The following is a 23,408-nucleotide window of genomic DNA, read 5'->3' as shown; positions in this document are numbered from 1 at the left end:
GCGACATCCCTGGTTGGTTTAAAGCTGGAATGTTTCGAATTTTTATCAGGTGCTTACGAGAATCTGAACCGTGCTAAATCAGATCAATGCTGGAGGTTTGCAGTGAAATCAGACGATGGATGCTATTACACCGTTAGCTTCTGTATGAAGTGTTTCTGGTGGCACTGATGTTGCAGTCAATAGTGTGAATTAAACCTGATCATGGACTTGGGGCCCAGCCTGACACTACAGCAACACGGGCTGGACTCTTTAGACAAGGATGTTTAAGGCTGCTTTGCTGAAGAATCAAGCTTTAATACCCACTTCACACTGCACTGATTCAGGGTTGATGTCAGGTCAAACCTGCTTTGCGCCCTTCAATGAAACTAATTAAGAGGAACCAAGCCTTCAGCTGTTATTCAGTGATTTTACACCATAATTTATTCAGTTTTTGATTGGCTACTACCTGACTGACAAAAGTAACTTACAAGGTAGCCTTAAATCCTGTGAGCATCAGTCTTATGTTGAGCTATGCACTCAGCCTCCCAGACTAAACCACCTACAGCGATAGAAACTATTTTTTAAATGGCTGTTGCACAGTAACATTTATATTAGTTAGATTTCCAATGGTTTATAAGTGTCAATAGATGGACAATTATATCTGACACTGTGAAATTGTAAATCCTCTCACTTTTATTAATAATCACATTTCCCACAGGTTTTATTAACAAGAAAAAGCTTAAAATTTAGAGTCAGCCGTTTTTAGAAAACATATATTTAGGTAGGTAGTAGGTCTCGGTTAACTGCACGTCGAATAGATCTGATTCTTTGGGGGTGGAGTGGATGGTGTCCTGTTGCTGATTTTCTCCTTGGTTCAATTGCTCTGTTTTATTACCTTTGCTCTCGAGTCGCCAGGTATCTTTATGATACCACCACGAGGTTCAAGTCCGAATAATGATCAATAACCCAATACACCGATTAGTAAGATTCAAATCAAAGCACATTTATTATACACAGTAATCGCTACTCATGCACAAATTCTACGTCTAAGCTACTTCTACAACTAACAGGCCTGTACTTAACTTCGGACTGGCCCACCAGGTCAGGGGAACAAATGGCCTTTCGTTCGGGTTCTGAGTCTGCGGGATTCGAAGTTGGTACGGATTGGTAGCCAGGAGCGCCTATCTCATAGCGAGTGTTGAGTTAAGACTTGCGTTGTTCGGGAGTCACTGCACCGGTCACGGTCAATGTTGGTTCGTGTTGCTCGGTGACCCGGGCAGGACGCAGAGGTGAAGAGGGCTGAAGAGAGAGCGATTTGAACTTGGGGCTCAACTCTTATAGTCCCCAGGGGCTTCCCGCCTTTCGGGGCGGACCCTGTACCTGGTCCCAAGTGATTGGACTTTTTCCCAATCGCTTGGTTCAATTTTCTCCAATACTGGAGCGGTTCCCTGATCGATGGACGGTCTTGAGGTGCTCGTTCACCTCCTTTGTGTTGGCTCCTGCTGGCGCCGAGGAGCCTGGCTTTGCTTTGTGTGTCCAAAATGTTACTTATTGTTCCCGGGGATTGCTCATCAGTATGCAGATGGCTGCTACTTTGTTATGCTGATGGTCGCTGGTATCGATGTTGTCTGGCCTTTGCAGAGGTAAATACACAGCAAACCTGCAGCTGCTGGTTTCTGTCTTGTTGGCTGACTTTCCCATCAGCCTTTGCCGTTCGCCATTTTAAATCGGGAGTTGGCCAATTTAGGTGGCTACAGTCCCATGCGGGGCTCAAGTCTGGGCATTTAAAATGTTTACTCTGAAGATTGAAACATAGAAAATAGTAGGCGGAGGCCATTCGGCCCTTCGAGCCTGCTCCGCCATTCATTATGATCATAGCTGATCGTCAAGTTCAAGTGTTAGAAGTGCTAATATTCCTTCTAACTCTTTCAGAGTAACCTATGAAGGTAAAACTGGCAGAAACATCTGAAGTTAGTGATTTACATCGCTTTGCCAGATGGTTCCCAGCCCAAGGCAATTGTCCAGGGGACGTTGGTGCTTCGAACAATTGCCAGGTAAACCCTAAACTGGAACCTCCAAGAGGGATTCTCCATTGGAGAATCCTGCCCACTATATATATATATATATATATATATATATATTTTCCAATTAAGGGGCATTTTAGCACGGCCAATCCACCTACCCTGCACACCTTTGGGTTGTGGGGGTGAGAGCCACGCAGACACGGGGAGAATGTGCAAACTCCACACGGACTGTGCTAACCACTTTACCACCGAGCCGTCCCAAATATATATATTTTAATGAGAATGGGAAATGAATGGTTTGGAAATATGAGAACAAGAGTGCATTAAGTGCTGCTGGCAGAAGCACGCAGCAAAGAATTCCTATTAAATAAGTCCATAGCAATTGTGATTAGAATTTGATTGATGTACTCTAGCTGTAATCAACTGACTGAATACAGATCTTAAGAAGTGATTTATATTGGACACACGGGGGAATAGATACATTTGTCAACCAGGCACAGATACCAGTAACTGTAATGTTAATGTTGTGCCACTGCAGTGAGGGAACAAGAAACCCATCACCGCAGTATATTTATCACCAAATTAGAATTGGGGAACATTAAATATAGAAAGCAATTACAGAAAAGAAATGTTTACTGAAGCAATGTATTACAATCAACTGGCAGTCAAAAGTTACAAGAATGGTTGAATAGTTTAATAATTAATACAGACCTTTTGTGAAATGTGTAAGTTGTCAAATATGTTGTGGATAATTTAGCTACTGTACTACCTTATTGGAGACTCTGTTAGCTTTCCAGATTAATGCTTATTTTGTTGTATGTTACCTCAGTATTATCCTCCTTCTCTGTTCATCTTCTTGCACCATCCAGGATTCATTGGGAAGAAGTTACCTGCTCCCAGGTTCTTGCAAATCTTCTACATTACTATCTTATTATATACTTGTTACGTTATTGGTGAGCAAGAATGATTTGGATTCATGCTCCTTTGATGTCTGGCTGTTTTTTTTAACTGGCTTCTATTCTATTTATCATGAATTTTGGATGGCTAGCATCAATGAGTTGACTCTGCAATTATTTGATGAAACACAGCTCTTATCCCAGCACAGAATGTAACCTCTCCATCCAGACTCCCACCCCCCCCCACAAAAAAAACAGGTGAAAGTAGATCAGAGGTGGGGTGTGTGGGTTAAACGCTTAAAAATGCTAAATGCGTCTCGAACCCGACTCTACACCATTTTCACGGCAGGGTCACACACTATGCAAGTGTCCTTATCTTGGTGAGGCTGGACACGCCACCGACATTAAAATCAAGCTCCCCCAGCACAATTAGGGTAATGGTTTCAATGTAATTTCAGCCAGGCGGTGATTTTCCAAGGTTCAGGAAAGCTGGCAATGAAATTAAGCTGGGAGCTGCCGTCTCCAGAGACTGAATTGTCTTTTACAGCATTCCTTGTGGACCTGGAGCGATAAAGGAAAAAAAGAGACTTGCCTTTATATAGCGCCTTTCAATGCCACTGGATGTCCCAAAGCACGTTTGACCTGTAGTCATTGCTGAAATGTAGGAAAGGTAACAGTCAATGTGGCACAGTAAGCTCCCACAAACAGCATTGTGTTCATGACCAAATAATCTGTTTTTCTTTGTGATGTCTTTATGATGTCATCAACATATCAAACCTCTCACACCTTTTTTATTGATGTTTGTCCTTTGCAGGCTTTCTGTCTCTAATCCCATTAAACCAATCGTGCCCCCCTAACCTTGTTTTCCAGTATTTGAGAATATGACATTGACAGTCCAAAAACAGGAAACATTAAAACTGCTTTTCCCTGACACAGTGAAGGTCAGCAAAATGACTGAGGGATTTTGTCACCCCATTCCCCCTCGGCCACCGCTACTTTTATTAAATTTAGAAATTTCTCTTCATATTCATGAATATAGCTGAACCGTATTTTGTACCCCAGCTCCCTGGCCATATTATTAGATCCTAGATCATTGACACTTTTGCGAAAACAAGTGGCTGTTCATTTGAGGAGGTAAATAAGTGCAATTGATGTATTCAAACTGTAAACACTAAAGCTGTCCCCTTTTAGATTATCTTTGAGGAAGAATGTGCTGAAAAGTCAACAGTCAATGGCAGTGACTATGCAACCACTTCAAGGGCCTAAAGCAGCTTTTTCAGTAAAATTGGATTCTGTTGATACACATTCTCGATCATTGTTTTTGGCAGTGGTTAGCACTGTTGCTTCACAGTGCCAGGGACCCGGGTTCGATTCGCGGCTTGTGCCACTGTCTGTGAGGAGTCTGCACATTCTCCCAGTGTCTGCGTGGGTTTCCTCTTGAGTGCTCCGGTTTCCTCCCACAAGTCCCGAAAGACGTGCTTGTTAGCTTGGCATTCTGAATTCTCCCTCAGTGTGCACAAACAGGCGCTGGAGTGTGGCGACTAGGGGATTTTCACAGTAACTTCATTGCAGTGTTAATGTAAGCCTACTCATGAAACTAATAAAGATTATTATTCTGGTGTGGAGTTGCAACCCATGCCGTAACAGTTACCTTTAGTGCTGAGACAGCCCAAAAGATTTATTATTGATCAGTTGGTAGATTTCATGAATCCAAATTGATCTTTCACTGATGGTGTACTCTGAGTTTGCTCAGTTCTGGAATTAAGTTAAATTTGCTGGCAAGCCCAATTGATTCTAGAGTGCAGGAACAGTGGAGGCTATTCTCCGATATGGAGGCCAAGTGTTCGCGCATCGTGAACGCCGTCGCGTTTCAAGACGACGCGAACAGGGCCCGGGTGGGACCAGCGCGGCGCTGGAGTGGTTCACGCCCCTCCAGCCAACCTGCGCATGCGCAGTTGGGGCAGCCCAATCCTGCGCATGTGTGGGGAATGTCTTACGCACGCCGGCCCTTCATCAACATGGGGCCGGTGGACTTCCGGGTGCGGCTATGCGGAGCTGAGCCGCACGATTCGGCAGCTCCCGCTACCACGGACTTTCAGGCTCGCTAGAAGAGCCCCAACGGAACTTTTTTCGACACTAACCCGTGGGGAAGGTAAGAGGGAGGTCCCCCTCCAACTTTTATGAAACGGACTCGAAGCGTAACGGCCACAAAAGTGGCATTGGAGCAACGGGAAAAACCGGGGGAAAAAAGACAAAATGGCGGCGGCCAGAGACAAAGTGGAGCTGCAGGAGTTTATTAAGCACTGCTTCGAGGAGAAGTGCGAGGAGATGCTGGTGCCTATGCTTTCGGCAATCAAAGGACTAGGGATCACCCAGAAGGCCCACGAGGTTCAGATCCAGGTGGTACAAAAAAGAGTTGGTCAGAACGAGGACGAGATCTCGGGCCTGGTGGTGAGAGTGGAGCAGAACGAGGCGCTACACAGGAGGTGGGCGGGAAGACTCGAAGACCTGGTGAACAGGTCGAGGAGAAAGAATCTGCGGATCCTGGGTCTCCCTGAAAGAGTGGAGGGGGCCGATGCCGGGGCATACGCGAGCACGATGCTCGGGGCGATGATGGGCAAGGAGGCCCCTTCGAGGCCGCTGGAGTTGGACGGGGCACACCGGGTGCTGGCGAGGAGGCCCCGGGCAAATGAGCCGCCAAGGGTGATGGTGGTGAGGTTCCACCGGTTCACGGACAGAGAGTGGGTCCTGAAATGGGCCAAGAAGGAGCGGAGCAGTAAGTGGGACAATGCAGAGATCCGAATATACCCGGACTGGAGCACGGAGGTTGCAAAGCGGAGAGCGGGTTTCAACCGGGCCAAAGCGGTGTTGCACCGGAAAGAAGTGAAATTCGGAATGCTGCAGCCAGCGCGACTGTGGGTCACATACAAGGGCCAACACTACTACTTTGAAACGCCTGAAGAGGCGTGGACATTTATACAAACCGAAAAGTTGGACTCTAACTGAGGGTGGGAGGGATATTTGAGGTTTGATGTGTGATGGTTGTATATAGGGGGTCAATCACAATCACGCGCAGGAAATGTTACATGGGCTGGGGGAGAGAGACAAGGCCGCGACAGGAGCTGCGCCAGAGGGGGCGGAGCAGGCTTTGGAAAGCGCGGGGTGTTTTGTTTTTCCCACGTGTGGGAAGAAAGGTGGGAGGGGGAACTCCCACACGGGGAGGTCAATGGGATAGCGGGGGTAGCCGGGGTCAGCAGGTGTCAGCTGACTTACGGGAGTCACATGGGGGGAGCAAAAAAGCTAGACAGTGGTCTAGCGGGGGGGGGGGGGGGGGGGGTTGCTGATGCACTGGCCGAAAGGGAATGGGACATAGAAGAGGGGGTCGGGACGGGTGTCCCCCGTCTGGGGGACTGGAGGGTGAGGGAGGCGTGGACACGGGACTGGCCCAGAAAAGGAGATGGCTAGTCGGCAGAGAGGGGGGGGGGGGGTTGAGAGCCCCTCCAATCCGGCTGATAACGTGGAACGTGAGGGGGCTGAATGGGCCGGTGAAGAGGGCTCGAGTGTTCGCGCACTTAAAGGGACTGAAGGCGGACGTGGTCATGCTCCAAGAGACTCACTTGAAGGTGGCGGACCAGGTCAGGTTAAGAAAGGGATGGGTAGGACAGGTATTCCACTCGGGACTGGACGCGAAGAATAGAGGGGTGGCAATATTAGTGGGAAAGCGGGTGTCATTTGAGGCCAAGACTATTGAGGTGGGCAATGGAGGGCGATATGTAATGGTGAGCGGTAGGCTGCAAGGGACGTGGGTGGTGTTGGTAAGCGTATATGCCCCGAACTGGGATGATGCAGGATTCATGAAGCGCATGTTGGGGCGCATTCCGGACCTGGAGAAAGGAGGCCTGATAATGGGAGGGGACTTCAATACAGTGTTGGACCCAGCACTGGACCAGTCCAAATCAAGGACTGGAAAGAGGCCGGCGGCGGCCAAGGTACTTAGGGGGTTTATGGATCAGATGGGGGAGTGGACTCATGGCGGTTTGCAAGGCCGCAGGCCAGGGAATTTTCTTTCTTTTCCCATGTACACAAAGCCTACTCCCGGATAGATTTTTTTGTTCTGGGCAGGGCGCTCATCCCGAGGGTGGAGGGGACGGAGTATTTGGCCATAGCCGTTTCGGACCATGCCCCGCACTGGGTGGAACTGGAGCTGGGAGAGGAGAGGGACCAACGCCCGCTGTGGCGGCTGGATGTGGGACTGCTGGCGGACGAGGTGGTGTTTGGGAAGGTGAGGGGGTGTATCGAAAGGTACTTGGAGGCCAACGACAACGGGGAGGTGCGGGTAGGGGTGGTATGGGAGGCGTTGAAGGCGGTATTCAGGGGAGAGCTAATCTCCATTAGGGCTCATAGGGAGAAGACAGAGGGCATGGAAAGGGAGAGGTTAGTGGGGGAGATTTTGAGAGTGGACAGGAGATACGCAGAGGCCCCAGAGGAAAGATTACTTGGGGAAAGACGACGGCTCCAGACGGAGTTTGACCTGTTGACCACAGGGAAGGCGGAGACACAGTGGAGGAAAGCGGAGGGGGCGACCTATGAGTATGGGGAAAAGGCTAGTCGGATGCTGGCACACCAGCTCCGTAAAAGGATGGCAGCGAAGGAAATAGGGAGAATCAAAGATGGAAGGGGAGCCACGGTTCGGAGTGCGACGAAAATAAACGAGGTATTTAAGGCCTTCTATGAAGAGCTGTACAGATCTCAGCCCCCAGCGGGGGAAGAGGGTATGAGACGATTGCTGGACCAACAGAGATTCCCGAGGGTGGAGGAGCAAGAGGTGGCTGGTCTGGGGGCACCAATTGGGTTGGAGGAGCTGAGCAAGGGTTTGGGGAGCATGCAGGCGGGGAAGGCCCTGGGACCGGACGGGTTCCCGGTGGAGTTCTACAGGAAGTACGTAGACCTGCTGGCCCCGCTACTAGTGAGGACCTTTAATGAGGCAAGAGAGGAGGGGACCCTACCTCCGACAATGTCGGAAGCAACAATTTCTTTGATCCTAAAGCGGAACAAGGATCCACTGCAATGTGGATCGTACAGGCCGATCTCGCTCCTTAATGTGGATGCAAAGTTGCTGGCAAAAGTGCTGGCCACGAAGATCGAGGACTGTGTCCAGGGGGTGATTCACGAGGACCAGACAGGATTTGTAAAGGGTAGGCAGCTAAACACCAATGTGCGGCGGCTCTTAAATGTGATAATGATGCCATTGGTGGAGGGAGAAGCGGAGATAGTGGCAGCTATGGACGCGGAGAAGGCCTTTGACCGAGTAGAGTGGGAGTACCTCTGGGAGGTGCTGCGTAGGTTTGGGTTCGGGGGAGGGTTTATCAGTTGGGTTAAGCTCCTTTACAGAGCCCCGGTGGCGAGTGTAGTGACGAACCACGGAGGTCGGAGTACTTTTGACTGTACCGAGGGACGAGGCAGGGGTGCCCCCTGTTCCCCTGTTGTTTGCATTGGTGATCGAACCATTGGCCATGTCATTGAGGGAGTCTAATAAATGGAGGGGGGTGGTCCGAGGTGGAGAAGAGCATCGGGTGTCGCTATTTGCGGATGACCTGTAGCTGTACGTGGCGGATCCAATGGAGGGGATGGTGGAGGTCATGCAGACTTTAAGGGAGTTTGGGGAGTTTTCGGGCTATAAGCTCAATGTAGGGAAGAGTGAGCTCTTTGTATTACAGGTGGGGGACCAAGAAAGAGGGATAGGGGACCTACCGCTGAGGAGGGCGGAGGGGAGCTTTCGGTATCTGGGGATCCAGATAGCCAGGAGTTGGGGGGCCCTACATAAACTGAATCTGACGAGGTTGGTGGAGCAAATGGAGGAGGATTTTAAAAGATGGGACATGCTACTGCTCTCGCTGGCGGGTAGAGTGCAATCGATCAAAATGGTGGTCCTTCCAAGGTTTTTGTTTGTGTTTCAGTGCCTTCCCATCGTGATCACTAAGGCCTTTTTTAAGAGGGTAGGCAGGAGTATTATGGGGTTTGTGTGGGCGAATAAGACCCCGAGGATAAGGAGAGGGTTCCTGGAACGCAGTAGGGACCGAGGAGGGTTGGCACTGCCAAACCTGGGGAGCTACTACTGGGCAACAAATGTGTCGATGATCCGCAAGTGGGTTATGGAAGGAGAGAGGGCAGCATGGAAGAGGATGGAGATGGCGTCCTGCAAAGAAACGAGCCTGGGGGCGTTGGTGACGGCACCGCTGCCGCTCTCGCCGACAAAGTATACCACGAGCCCGGTGGTGGCGGCAACGCTAAGGATCTGGGGCCAGTGGAGACGGCACAGGGGTGCAGTGGGAGCATCAGTGTGGTCCCCGATCAGGGGTAACCATCGGTTTGTCCCGGGGAAGATGGACGGGGTGTTCCAGAGCTGGCATCGGGCGGGGATCAGAAGAATGGGGGACCTGTTCATTGACGGAACGTTTGCGAGCCTCGGGGCACTGGAGGAGAAGTTTGAGTTACCCCCGGGAAATGCCTTTAGATATATGCAGGTGAGGGCTTTTGTGAGGCGACAGGTCAGGGAATTCCCGTTGCTCCCGACACAAGAAATTCAAGACAGGGTGATCTCGGGTGCATGGGTCGGGGAGGGCAAGGTGTCGGCAATACACCAGGAGATGAAAGAAGAGGGGGTAGTGCTGGTAGAAGAGTTGAAGGGTAAATGGGAGGAGGAGCTGGGGGAGGAGATCGAGGAAGGTTTGTGGGCTGACGCCCTGGGTAGGGTTAATTCCTCCTCCTCATGTGCCAGGCTCAGCCTGATACAATTTAAGGTGGTCCACAGAGCTCACTTGACGGGGGCGAGGTTGAACAGGTTCTTTGGGGTAGAGGACAGATGTGGAAGGTTCTCAGGGAGCCCGGCGAACCATGTCCATATGTTTTGGTCATGCCCGGCACTGGAGGGGTTCTGGAGAGGAGTGGCGGGAGCAATATCTCAGGTGGTGAGATAAGCCAAGCTGGGGGCTAGCAATATTTGGAGTAGTGGACGAACCGGGAGTGCAGGAGGCGAAAGAGGCCGGTATTCTGGCCTTTGCGTCCCTCGTAGCCCGGCGAAGGATCTTGCTAATGTGGAAGGAGGCGAAGCCCCCAAGCGTGGAGGCCTGGATAAACAATATGGCTGGGTTCATAAAGTTGGAGAGGATCAAGTTCGCCTTGAGAGGGTCTGCGCAGGGGTTCTGCAGGCAACCGTTCCTAGACTATCTAGCGGAGCGTTAGAGGAAGGTCGGTCAGCAGCAGCAGCCTGGGGGGGACGGACGTCCTGGGAGGGGGGGGGGGGGTAGCTGCCTGGGGGGGTGGATGAGCAAGAGATAACATGAAGTGTCGGGGAAACTGGCACGTACGGGAGAGAGCCAGTGTACAAGCTATGTAAATATACTATTTTGTCATGTATATATCTTGCTCCGTGCGATTTCTCGTTTCTTTTTTTTTGTTACGGGAGGTGGGGGGGCGGTTATTGTTTGTAAGGGAGAAAAATTGTGTTAAAAACTTTAATAAATATATATATTTTTTAAACATGGGGCCGGTGTTCTGGGGCCGCGCGCGGAAGGAGGTAGACCCGGGGGGGGAAGAGGCCGGCCAGCCGATTGGTGGGCCCCGATCGCGGGCCAGACCCCATCGGAGGCCACCCCGGTGAAGGAGTCCCCCTCCCTCCCTCACAGGCCACCACCCCCAGCGTTCCCGCTGGCAGCGACCAGGGGTGAATGGCACCGGCGGGAACCTGTCGTGTCGTAGCGGCCACTCGGCCCATCCGGGCCAGAAAATCGCCGCTCGCCGGTTCTCCGAGCGGCCCGGTGGTAATCGCGCGCCGCTGGTCTCTGGGGGGGGTGGGAGAATTGCGTGTGGGGGTCGGGGCGGCGTGGCGCGATTCGCGCAGCGCACCGCGATTCTCCCACCCGGCGTGGGGGGGGGGGGGTAGAATAGCGCCCAGTGTCTCAAAACCAGCAACCTCGGGACTGAGTCCTTGCCGGATTTCGAATCATTTATCTTTTCAGCTCGGGGCAGTTCAGGCTGGGCCAGGAAGGTATGTAGATTATTGAAGGCATGTTTTTCAAGTTCAGTTTGCAACGGGCCGTTTTGAAAGATCGAGATGGTGCTACAAGATAAGTCAGGGAATTCTTTGGAGCCGCTGCAGGTCCATCAGTGTTATTTTGCTGGAGGCCTGGCAGAACCTTCCTTTTTATGCGTGTCAGTGGGGCTCAGTGAAAAGTTGATGGTGGAGTGGGAGCAGTTCCAAAGAAATTCCCATCCACACAGTTGGACCAAAGATATGAGCTGATTTCCACTAGTTTTCGGATAGCTGCATTTGAGACATTGTACCTGTGGTTACCTGCTCATCTTGATAGATGAGACTTCTCTCATTGTAAATTCTTAGGGAAAATATGAATGGGGTAAACTATGATATTCAAAATAGAAGATATGGGAATGGAATACCAGAGTGGTGTTATGGGCAGCTGAACTGAGCACTTCTGGTGCTTTTTATCGCCACTAAGTTCAACTATTGGTGAAACATGTTTGTGAAGTGCTGATTAGGTTAACAAAACGATTATCCTTTTTGTCGCTAAGTAACGGTATCTTTACGTTTTGTGTGAAATATGCGCTCCTAGTTTGCCTTCAGGGTCAGAATGTATTTTCATGTATCGGTATTTTATCTGTAATTTTCTGGGCAATAGATCATAGTTTTGCAAATTCTTTTTGAACGATTGGCTTCTTTCCATCAACTCTAAGATTTCTGCCAACAGTAATATATAATCCAGTTTTCAGCATATTTTGTGTCAAATAGTTCAACACGATTCCAACAGATATTTTTGCACACAGCTACACTGTGCAATGATACATTGTCCTGATGTTCCCTAGTAAACCAGAAACATACAGAAATCTGATTGTTCAGCTGAGTTATAAATTATACAGACACAAGTCCTTCTAAAGGGCACAGGGGGGGATTAATCGTGGCATGGGAAATATTCAGTCACTTTTGGTAATCTGGTCACAGACAAGAGTGCCTTTTCCATCATAACCGAATAATAAAACCCTGAATGAGGGGTATCACTGTCAGTGATCTTTGCTTTTATTATCATCGTCCATTCTATTTACTTTTCAGCTGGTGTAGTTGCTGAGAGGACTGGCAGTGTAAGCTGATTTTTAAAAACTAATTATTTTGTTGCTAACTCATGGGAAAGTGATACATATATATGTAATATATGCATCTATAGGAATTAATCTGCTTAGGTTTTCTTGAATGCGATCAAACGGCCACCCTACGCCCGTAAAGCAGCTCGCCACTGAGCAGCGCAACCGATAAAAGCCGGGATAAAATCCCATTCTCGGGATTTACCCAGCTCACAACGCCTCGCAAGATCTAACGCGATCTCATGAGACGTTGCGATGTGAATAAGGGCAGCACGGTCGCATTGTGGTTAGCACCATTGCTTCACAGCTCCAGGGTCCCAGGTTCGATTCCCGGCTTGGGTCACTGTCTGTGCGGAGTCTGCACTTTCTCTCTGTGTGCGCGTGGGTTTCCTCCGGGTGCTCCGGTTTCCTCCCACAGTCCAAAGATGTGCAGGTTAGGTGGATTGGCCATGCTAAATTGCCCTTATTTGCCCTTGGTGTTGGGTGGGGTTGCTGGGTTGTGGGGGTAGGGTGGAGGTGTTGACCTTGGGTAGGGTGCTCTTTCCAAGAGCCGGTGCAGACTCGATGGGCTGGGCGACCTCCTTCTGCACTGTAAATGCTATAAATTCCATCCATTGTGGGTAGGATCACTTTAGCAAATTTGCATATTAAAGCGAGACAGCTCGTCTCACTTTAATGTGCAGATTCTTGAGGTACCCGAGGCGTGGGATCTATCTCCTTCGCCTTGGAGACCTCGAGCAAGTGCCATTCAGTGCTGCTCTCCACGGATGGGGACCAGACGAAATGGCACTCATGGGGGTCTCCCAGGGGATCCGAGGCACCCAGGTGCATGCCCTTTGGGCAAGGTGGTACCCTGGCACTGCTGGTGCCACCCAGGCACTGTGGCACTGCCATTTGGGTGTCAGCTTGGCACTGTCAAGGTGCCCAGGTGGCACTGCCGTCTGACAGGGACACCGCCAAATTGGCAAGCTGGCATTTGTTGTGGGGGGGGGATGCCCTGGTCAGATGTTGGGGCTTGGGGGTTGTCGGGGGGTCACGTCTGGGGCCTCAGAGATAGGGACGCCATTTAAAAATGGCATCCCGGTCTCTCGCTACATTGATGAGTTCTGACGAGTGGAGCTCCTCAGTGCAGAAAACGAGGCTATGTGCGGCCTTGGCTGCGCATTCCCTGTTGAGGCCCCTTATCAACGTTGCAAGCACCAGGAAACACGCAGCTAAGCTCACTCGTTATGGGACTTTGCTCCCATTTAGTTAAATCGAGTGTTCATGAGTGGGGAACAATTAATGTTGGAAGTTTGTAGTCCTATAAGAGAAGTAAAATGCCTTTTAAGGCCCTGCTATTTACTAGAATTGGGTTTCAACCATAATTTTGCGCCCTTACACCACCCCCTGTGGATAGAGAGAATCCCTCCACCCTCCCACACCCAAAAAGGGACCCCCTCTAAATGGAGGAGGGTGACCTCTGCCCCCTGGCAGTGTCTTCAGCCAGTGCCCCTGGCAGTTCCTGGGGCACTGCCACATTGCAGGGGGCAATGCCCAGGCATGTCCTTCAACCCCTGGGGGCTACCGGCACCTCCACGCCCCCTGTGGGCCATCATAACTGATTTCTTTAAAAAACAGGAGTGATTCGATCTGGTGTGGCATCACACCGCTGGAAGGGTGGAGGAGGATATGTCATGGGCAGATGTTACAGCATTAAGTCTGGTATTTAGATGTTAATGAGACAGCGCAGGTGGAGAATGTCAGAGTGGGGGACCCTTGGGAAGTAGCGATCATAATATAATATGATTCAATATTAAGTTGGAAAGGATAAGTCAGTCACAAATTAAGATCCCAGACAGGAAAAGGGCAAATTTTAGGAGTCTAAAAGTTGAACTGGGGCAGGTTGATTAGAAACGCACTTTGCTGGATAAAACAGTGGATGAAAAATGGGAGTCTTTCAAAGGAGAGATGAAAGGGGTGCAAGCTAGGGACATACCCATGAGAAATGAATATGGGGTATACAAAACTAGAGTACCCTGGATGACATCCAGTAGAGGGCAGTAGAGCGGAGCTGCTGATTGGCCTAGTTTCGGGAGCCGTTCGGAGGAGGAGGAGCAGTCTCTGTGTGAGTATAAAAACCTACTTTAACCCGGGGATCGCGGCCTAGTTTCGGGAGTCGTTCGGAGGAGGAGGAGCAGTCTCTGTGCGTATAAAAACCTAACGGTAACTTCCTGTTTTCTACTTTTTTTTCAAAAGTGACGTCAGAGGGAAGCTGTGATCTGATTGGTTGATAGCAAATCTGCCCCAAATTTTTTTAAAAACAGCTAAACACGTAAACTTAAATTAAACTAATTAATTAATTAGAGATGGCTGGTCAGGTGATGTGCTTGAGCTGCTTGATGTTGGAGCTGGCAGATCCCATTGCGAGCTGCATCGACCACATCTGCAGTAAGTGTTGGCTGCTCGAAGAGCTCCGGCTCAGAGTTGATGAGCTGGAGTCTGAGCTTCAGACACTGAGGCACATCCTGGAGGGTGAGACTTACCTGGACACTGTGTTTCAGGAGGCAGTCACACCTGTCAGAGTAAGTAGTTTAAATCCTGCCAGTGGCCAGGGACAGCAGGGACAGCAAGTCAGGCAGGTAAAGGGAACCATCAGTCAGGAACTCCGGAGCCTCAGCCCTTGACCCTGTCCAACAGGTACAAGGCACTTGCTCCCTGTGTGGATGGCGAACAGGGCTGCAGGAAGGATGAGTCAGCTGACCAAGGCACCATGGTTCAGCAGGCCATTCAAGGGGAGGGAGTAAATAGGCAAGTTGTAGTTGTAGGGGATTATATTATCAGGGGGATAGATAGTATCCTTTGTGAGCAGGATAAAGAGTCCCGCATGGTATGTTGCCTGCCCCGTGCTAGGGTGCGGGACATCTCTGACCGGCTTGAAAGGATACTGGAGAAGGAGGGGGAGGATCCAGTTGTTGTGGTCCATGTCGGTACCAACAACATAGGCAAGTCTAGGAAAGAGGACCTGTTTAGAGATTATAAAGAGCTAGGATTCAAATTAAAAAACAGGTCCTCAAGGGTCATAATCTCTGGATTACTGCCCGAGCCACGTGCAAATTGGCATAGGGAGGCAAGAATAAGGGAAGTTAACACGTGGCTGAAAGAGTGGTGTGGGAAAGAGGGGTTCCTTTTCATGGGACACTGGCATCAGTTTTGGGACAGGGGGGACCTATACCGTTGGGATGGTCTCCACCTGAACCGAGCTGGGACCAGTGTTCTGGCGAAAAGTGTAAACAGGGTGGTCAATAGGACTTTAAACTAGAGATTGGGGGCGAAGAGAAAGTCAGGGAACCAAAAGGTGAAGTAATCAGTGGGAAGCGTAGCTGCTTAGGAATACAAAAAAGCACGAAAAGACAGAACTCAGGAGAGGTTACGATAGTCCCCATCTCACAAAATATGACACAGTGTATGGAAAGGCTCAGTAAACCAAGGTCCACCACACTAAGAAAACAAAAAGGGACGGTCAATAGAGAATTAATGGTGCTATATTTAAATGCGCGCAGTGAATGGAACAAGGTAGATGAGCTTGTGGCCCAGATTGTGACTGGCAGGTATGATGTGGTAGGCATCACAGAGACGTGGTTGCAGGGGGTTTAGGACTGGCATTTAAACATCCAGGATTCACAACCTATCGAAAAGACAGAGAGGTGGGCAGAGGGGGCGGGGTTGCCTTGTTGATTAGGAATGAAATTAAATCAATAGAACTAAACGACATAGGGTCAGATGATGTGGAGTCTGTGTGGGTAGAGTTGAGGAACCACAAAGGCAAAAAAACCATAATGGGAGTTATGTACAGGCCTCCTAACAGTGGTCAGGACCAGGGGCACAAAATGCACCACGAAATAGAAAGGGCATGTCAGAAATGCAAGGTCACAGTGATCATGGGGGACTTCAATATGCAGGTGGACTGGATAAATAATGTTGCCAGTGGACCCAAAGAAAGGGAATTCATTGAATGTTTACAGGAGGGCTTTTTGTAACAGCTTGTGATGGAGCCCACGAGGGAACAGGCCATTCTGGACTTAGTGTTATGTAATGAGCCAGACTTGATAAAAGATCTTAAAGTAAGGGAACACTTAGGAGGCAGTGATCATAATATGGTAGAATTCAGTCTGCAATTTGAAAGAAAGAAGGTAGAATCAGATGTAAAGGTGTTACAGTCAAATAAAGGTAACTATAGGGGCATGAGGGAGGAACTGACGAAAATCGACTGGGAGCAGAGCCTAGTGGGAAAGACAGTAGAACAGCAATGGCAGGAGTTTCTGGGAGTAATTGAGGACACAGTACAGAGGTTCATCCCAGAGAAAATAAAGGTTATCAGAGGGGGGATTAGGCAGCCATGTCTGACAAAGGAAGTCAGGGAATGCATCAAAGAAAAGAGAAAGCCTTTCATGTGGCAAAGAGTAGTGGGAAGTCAGAAGATTGGGAAGGTTACAAAAACAAACAGAGGATAACAAAGAGAGAAATAAGGAAGGAGAGGATCAAATATGAAGGTAGGCTAGCCAGTAACATTAGGAATGATAGTAAAAGTTTCTTTAAATACATTAAAAACAAACGGGAAGCAAAAGTAGACATTGGGCCCCTCCAAAATGACGCTGGTAATCTAGTGATGGGAGACGAGGAAATAGCTGAGGAACTAAATAAGTACTTTGCATCAGTCTTCACAGTAGAAGACATGAGTAATATTCCGACAATTCAGGAGAGTCAGGGGGCAGAGTTGAATATGGTAGCCATCACAAAGGAGAAAGTGCAAGAGAAACTAAGAGGTCTAAGAATTGATAAATCTCCGGGCCCAGATGGGCTACATCCTAGAGTTCTAACGGAGATAGCTGAAGAAATAGTGGAGGCGTTAGTTATGATCTTTCAAAAGTCACTGGAGTCAGGGAAAGTCCCAGAGGATTGGAAAATCACTGTTGTAACCCCCCTGTTCAAGAAGGGAACAAGAAAAAAGATGGAAAATTATAGGCCAATTAGGCTAACCTCGGTTGTTGGCAAGATTCTAGAATCCATCGTTAAGGATGAGATTTCTAAATTCTTGGAAGTGCAGGGTCGGATTAGGACAAGTCAGCATGGATTTAGTAAGGGGAGGTCGTGCCTGACAAACCTATTAGAGTTCTTTGAAGAGATAACAAATAGGTTGGACTAAGGAGAGCCAATGGATGTTATCTTTCTTGACTTCCAAAAGGCCTTTGATAAGGTGCCTCACGGGAGACTGCTGAGTAAAATAAGGGCCCATGGTATTCGAGGCAAGGTACTAACATGGATTGACGATTGGCTGTCAGACAGAAGGCAGAGAGTTGGGATAAAAGGTTCTTTTTCGGAATGGCAACAGGTGACGAGTGGTGTCCCGCAGGGTTCAGTGTTAGGGCCACAGCTGTTCTCTTTATATATTAACGATCTAGATGATGGGACTGGGGGCATTCTGGCTAAGTTTGCCGATGATACAAAGATAGGTGGAGATGCAGGTAGTATTGAAGAGGTGGGGAGGCTGCAGAAAGATTTAGACAGTTTAGGAGAGTGGTCCAAGAAATGGCTGATGAAATTCAATGTGGGCAAGTGCGAGGTCTTGCACTTTGGAAAAAAGAATAGAGGCATGGACTATTTTCTAAACGGTGACAAAATTCAAAATGCTGAAGTGCAAAGGGACTTGGGAGTCCTAGTCCAGGATTCGCTAAAGGTAAACTTGCAGTTTGAGTCCGTAATTAAGAAAGCAAATGCAATTTTGTCATTTATCTCAAGAGGCTTGGAATAAAAAAGCAGGGACGTACTTCTGAAGCTTTATAAAGCACTAGTTAGGCCCCATTTAGAATACTGTGAGCAATTTTGGGCCCCACACCTCAGGAAGGACATACTGGCACTGGAGCGGGTCCAGCAGAGATTCACACGGATGATCCCAGGAACGATAGGCCTAACATACAATGAACGTCTGAGGATCCTGGGATTATATTCATTGGAGTTTAGGAGGTTGAGGGGAGATCTAACAGAAACTTACAAGATAATGAATGGCTTAGATAGGGTGGACGTAGGCAAGTTGTTTCCATTAGCAGGGGAGACTAGGACCCCGGGGCACAGCCTTAGAATAAAAGGGCGTCACTTTAGAACAGAGATGGGAAGAAATTTCTTCAGCCAGAGAGTGGTGGGTCTGTGGAATTCATTGCCACAGAGGGCGGTGGAGGCTGGGACGTTGAGTGTCTTTAAGACAGAAGTTGATAAATTCTTGATTTCTCAAGGAATTAAGGGCTATGGAGAGAGAGCGGGTAAGTGGAGTTGAAATCAGCCATGATTGAATGGTGGAGTGGACTCGATGGGCCGAATGGCCTTACTTCCACTCCTATGTCTTGTGGACTAAGGATATAAAAGCACTGTCTTGAATGAAAAATGGCTTGCACACTGTCCATGCAAATTATAGCAGTTAATAAGCATTTAAATGCTTACCACTATTGAAATGAATGTGCAATTTTTAATTGCCTTTACAGATTTCATGTGTCGTTGTGTGTTGCTGGTCTCCTCCAGGATGTAAGAATGTAGATACATTTTTACATTATTTTAATACAGGAAGGCTGAATTGGTTTAAATTGTGAAGTGAACAGGATAAGACTGTCTGTGGTTTTCCACCAGCCTCGTCTAATTATGTTATATCAGTCGGGAGTTAGTATCTGACTGCAGACGGTAATGGTATGAGATCCACTGGAGGAGGCTTATGTAGAGTTTCAGAAGGTCACCATGGTTTGACTTGTTGCCCTGTTCTTATTCTGTCCTCTGCCTCGATGAAGTCTCTCTCAGTGATTTGGAGATAGTTAGTATTGAGTCTTTCTTGAAACTATTTATTTAGGTCTGTTTTTTAAAAATTAATTTACAGGATGTGGGCGTCGCTGGTTAAGCCAACATATATTGTCCATCCAAGATCTCATTAAGTACATTGTGCTCTGGACATGGACTGTTCTGTGTCTTGCTCCCTTGGAGTCTCTTGGTCATCAGACTCTGATGTCATGCTTACATCATCATTAATATCATTATCTATTTAACATAACCATTCACTTTTTACTCTACAATATGAAATTGGATTTACAAAGTGTATGCGGATTCTTGGACCTTTGGCGATTTTTAATAAAAATCTGTTGAGATTACATTAAATCTTTAGCATGGATGCTACCTCCCAACTCGCTTTCTGAAAAAAAACCATACAGTTTAACCTCAAGGAGGGAACTCTTCACTCTACAGAACATGAATATAATAGTGTTAACTAGGCTATATAAAAGATAAATGCCTGCCTGGACCAGTTGTTGGGATTTTGATATAGCATCTGATTCATGAAGCTTTGATCAATCTGATCTTGCCTCTCAGACTGGAGGAAATATTACTATGTCCTAGTGTTCAAAACTGAAGGGCAGAGCCAATTTCTATTGGTGACATGGAACGCACACCAAAGCTTGAGGTAAGATTGTTGCGCCTGTTCAACTCATGAAGACACACAAGAACTGGAGCAGGAGAAAACCATTTGGCCCATTGAGTCGCTGCACCATTTGATAGGATCATGGCTGATCTGATTGTGGCCTCAACTCCACTTTCCTGTCAGCCAACCCCCACCCCCCCACCTGCCCCATTACCTTGGGCTCCCTTGTTGAACACAGCCTTGAGTGTATTCAATGACCCACCTTCACTGTTCTCTGGGGAAGAGAATTCCACAGACTAATGACCCTCTGAGGGAAATAGTAATGCTGTTTTTTACTCTTATAAGGTCTATGGTAGTCTGAAACGAAAGAGAAAATGCTGGAAAATCTCAGCAGGTCTGGCAGCATCTGTAGGGAGAGAAAAGAGCTAACGTTTCGAGTCCAACGACCCTTTGTCAAAGCTAACAGACAGAGAAAGTGGGATCCCAGTCTGGATGTGGAATACATGCTTTCACAATGGAAATATACATATTGAAAGAGATAACAAATGTGTGCTGGTTTTGAAAATCCAACCGCTAAGACTGAACGTAGGAGCATAAGTAGGCCATTTGGTCCATCGAGTCTGCTGTGCCATTAATGAGATCGTGACTGGTCTGAAACGATTATCCGCAACTCCACTTATCCCCATAACCCTTGATTCCCTTACTGATTAAAAATATGTCTACCTCCGCCTTGAACGTAGTTAACGATTCAGCCTCTAGAGCCCTCTGCGGTAAAGAATTCCACAGATTCACTACCCTGTGAGAGAAGAAATTCCTCCTCATCCCTGTCTTAAATGGGCGACCCTTTACTCTGCACTTTGAGACAAAGCCCTCTGGTCCTAGACTCTCCCAAAAGGGGAAGCAGCCCCTCAGCATCCACCCTGTCAAGCCCCGGCTTTTATATTCAACTTGCTATTTTGAAAACATGAACACTTATGGATATAATTCAGACTGCCTTGTGGAAAGCTGACACGTGAGCATGATGATTAATCATCTAATATATGTTTCCCTTGACTAAACCCTCCCTGTCTGTTTCTTCACAGTGTTATTATGACTGGAGCCTACAACAACTTCTTCAGGATGTTTGACCGCAATACAAAACGAGATGTCACTCTGGAAGCCTCCAGGGAGAACAGTAAGCCACGGGCTGTGCTAAAACCACGCAAAGTTTGCACAGGAGGCAAGAGGAGAAAGGATGAAATTAGTGTTGACAGTTTAGACTTTAACAAGAAGATCCTGCACATGGCCTGGCACCCAACAGAGAACATAATAGCTGTGGCAGCGACAAACAATCTCTACATATTTCAGGATAAAGTGAACTCTGAGATGCACTAGGTTTATAAATACCTTGGTGTAATTATAAACCAGCCTTTTTTTTCTGACCTTTCTGCCAATGATCTTCACAAGGTTGTATTCATCTTAGTGGAATTGTGGAGTGCGGTTTCTTATTAGTGTGTATCACTTGTCAGTAAGAATTGTTTTTTTTTGACAGTCACCAGGGGGTGAGCTCAGCTCTGCAGAGTGGGAACACAGAAAGGCACACATGGCTACCATCTACACAGCTACACCTCTTCTCCGTCCATCAATTCTTTATGTTTCAGGCATCGTAGAAACTTTTCTGGTTGTTTGAAACTTTTCACCGAGGATCTCTGAATTTGTACACTCCTGATTTGTTGTCCACCATTATGGTGGATTCGGTTGGCCCTGCATCAGTAAATAGCTTCACCAGGCACTTGAAAGGTTAAAAAGCTCCTGTCTTTGTTTGCTATGTCAGCCTGCCCAAAATGTAATTTTTAATGTACTGCTAATCAAATCGGCGCAATGCTTTGTTTCAAAACGGATCACCCCGGTAATAGACAACTCAAGTGGGCTCGGCCATTCTTCTGTTACCACTGGCTTGGCCTAGGATTAAGAAAACAAATCTATCTTTCCGTTTCTGATTGTTATGGATTGTTGGAAGCAGGATGAGTTGGATCATCGTCATTCCCAGCCCATGAAGAAGAGCCCAAAAAAACTTTTGACTGTTGTCCAATTTCATTCAATCGATAGCTCGGCAGTTTGATATACAGTGGAGTTTAATAGCTGTCACAGTACAGAGTCGGGCATTCGTTCGAAGTTAGCACGGAATTGGGATTTTCGGAATAATGTTGTGGGAGCTTTTCATTGAATCTGAACAATTTTTCATCTCGCCTGAAACCTTTTGACATGGTCACTGGCTGCAAAGTGGGGAAAATAGATCATAGCCCAGCACTGCCACTACAAAGAAAACAAACAGAAAGGTAATGCAACATTTTTCAAAGAATATCTTCCAAATCGTAAAAGGAAAAGGCGTCTCATCGGTAATTCTCTAAAGCAGATGAAATGGAATGACCTACCCAGTCTCGTATCAGCGTGCCAAATAGAGCCATAAAACATAAAATTGCACAAATCAAGGAAAAGTTGGATTCTGTTTTAACGGTTTATGGAGATGCATTGTTTATGGCCTATTGCAGAATTTGAGATAAACTTTTAAAAATTTAGTTGGAATGTAGAGCATAATGTTCACAGGCTGCACATTGTTAAATAGAACATTGCTGATAAAATTATTGATTTTATTTTGTAACGAGATTGAAGTCAACAGGAAGATAATGTTTCACAGGTTTGATTTTTCTGCTACTTGAAATAAAACATCAGAAGACACACTGCCTTTGGCGAACCTATTGTGTATGTTGACAGTTTCTGTTTTTGTGTTTCGAAGATAAATGATTTATTGGAAATATTTAATATGGGGGCTAAAAAAGGTTTGCTGGACAGTCTTTACAGTCTGAACATTACTTCATTCTTGCGCCCATCATTTCTGGGCTTAAGAATGTCCTGGGACCTTCAGGATTTTCTCACATTTTGCTGAATTTCCCAGTAACCCAAAATTATGCATCCAGGAGCAGGGAAGGGGGCACTTCAACCACACCCATGTCTTTGTCCAAAACTCGGATGAGTCATTAAATTTAGAGAGATTCTGCCCAGATTTACACATGAATATTATTTAACTGGAAAATTAATTTTGATTCATAAAGCTAATTTGTTTTGGGAAACGCAATGAATGTCTGTATATTCAGTGCATCTCTTCTCTAGGGTATCAAATTCACTGAGCAACTTCATTGAAGGCTACGTCCTATTCCATTTACTGGGGGAAGAACATTTAAAAAAACATAAATTTAAGGCGAATGTATTGAGTGTTAAAATGCAAGCTGCAGGGGATGCCTATGTGTAGGATCTAACTTCGACTGTCGCTTTAACTTTGACTGTCGCTATTTTTAAGGGCCAACTTTTAAATTTGCTGGGTAAAGGGGTATCGGTATTCCTGACCAATGCTTTTTACTTCTGATGTAAACTTGGAAAATGTTTGTCAAATACAGAAAGGTTATCAGGTTTGCTAATATCAGGTTCTCAAATAAAATCTCATATCAGCCTTTGCATTTGTTTCACACTGCCTAAAGGTGTACTTTGCTGTTTTGTGCTGATGTTGTTTTATCACATATTCTTCATTCATAAAAGCATCAGGGTTATGTTAGCCTGAAATCCAAAAAGTACAGTGACAATGTTCTTTTGAAGCTCATTGTCCTACAGAAAATTATTACTGATGGTAATTTACACAAACTATTACAGCATGAAATTATACTAGCTTGTAACCATATTTCCATCAACCTTTCTCCTAACGCTATTGAAATTGTTTCTACTTGTAAACAATAATATCTCACAATTCAGAGAAGCTGTAAACTGTCCCATGTACCTTGCTTCACCAATGTTGATGTATATGATGAATGTTGTCTGCTCCATTATCATTCTGTACCATTTCTGCTTTATGAATATCAGTCCCAAATTATGAAATTTATATTTAAAATAGCA

The 23,408-nt window shown here is 47.1% G+C and overlaps 1 protein-coding gene across 7 annotated transcripts in view; it reads left to right on the top strand.

The window, feature by feature from the left end:
- Positions 1-22,992, top strand: part of LOC140408399 (serine/threonine-protein phosphatase 2A 55 kDa regulatory subunit B gamma isoform) — a 495,785-nt gene extending 472,793 nt beyond the window's left edge. For all 7 annotated transcript variants that reach the window (XM_072495544.1, XM_072495546.1, XM_072495545.1 and 4 more), the window contains one exon: positions 20,567-22,992. In XM_072495544.1, coding sequence (XP_072351645.1) covers positions 20,567-20,858 — 292 coding nt within the window. In that variant the 3' untranslated portion in view covers positions 20,859-22,992. The remainder of the gene's footprint in view (positions 1-20,566) is intronic.
- The last annotated feature ends 416 nt before the right edge of the window (positions 22,993-23,408 follow it).

The sequence above is a fragment of the Scyliorhinus torazame genome, chromosome 3, assembly GCF_047496885.1.
Source record: "Scyliorhinus torazame isolate Kashiwa2021f chromosome 3, sScyTor2.1, whole genome shotgun sequence".
NCBI lineage: Eukaryota > Metazoa > Chordata > Chondrichthyes > Carcharhiniformes > Scyliorhinidae > Scyliorhinus > Scyliorhinus torazame.
This window is presented reverse-complemented; position numbering and strand designations above follow the sequence as displayed.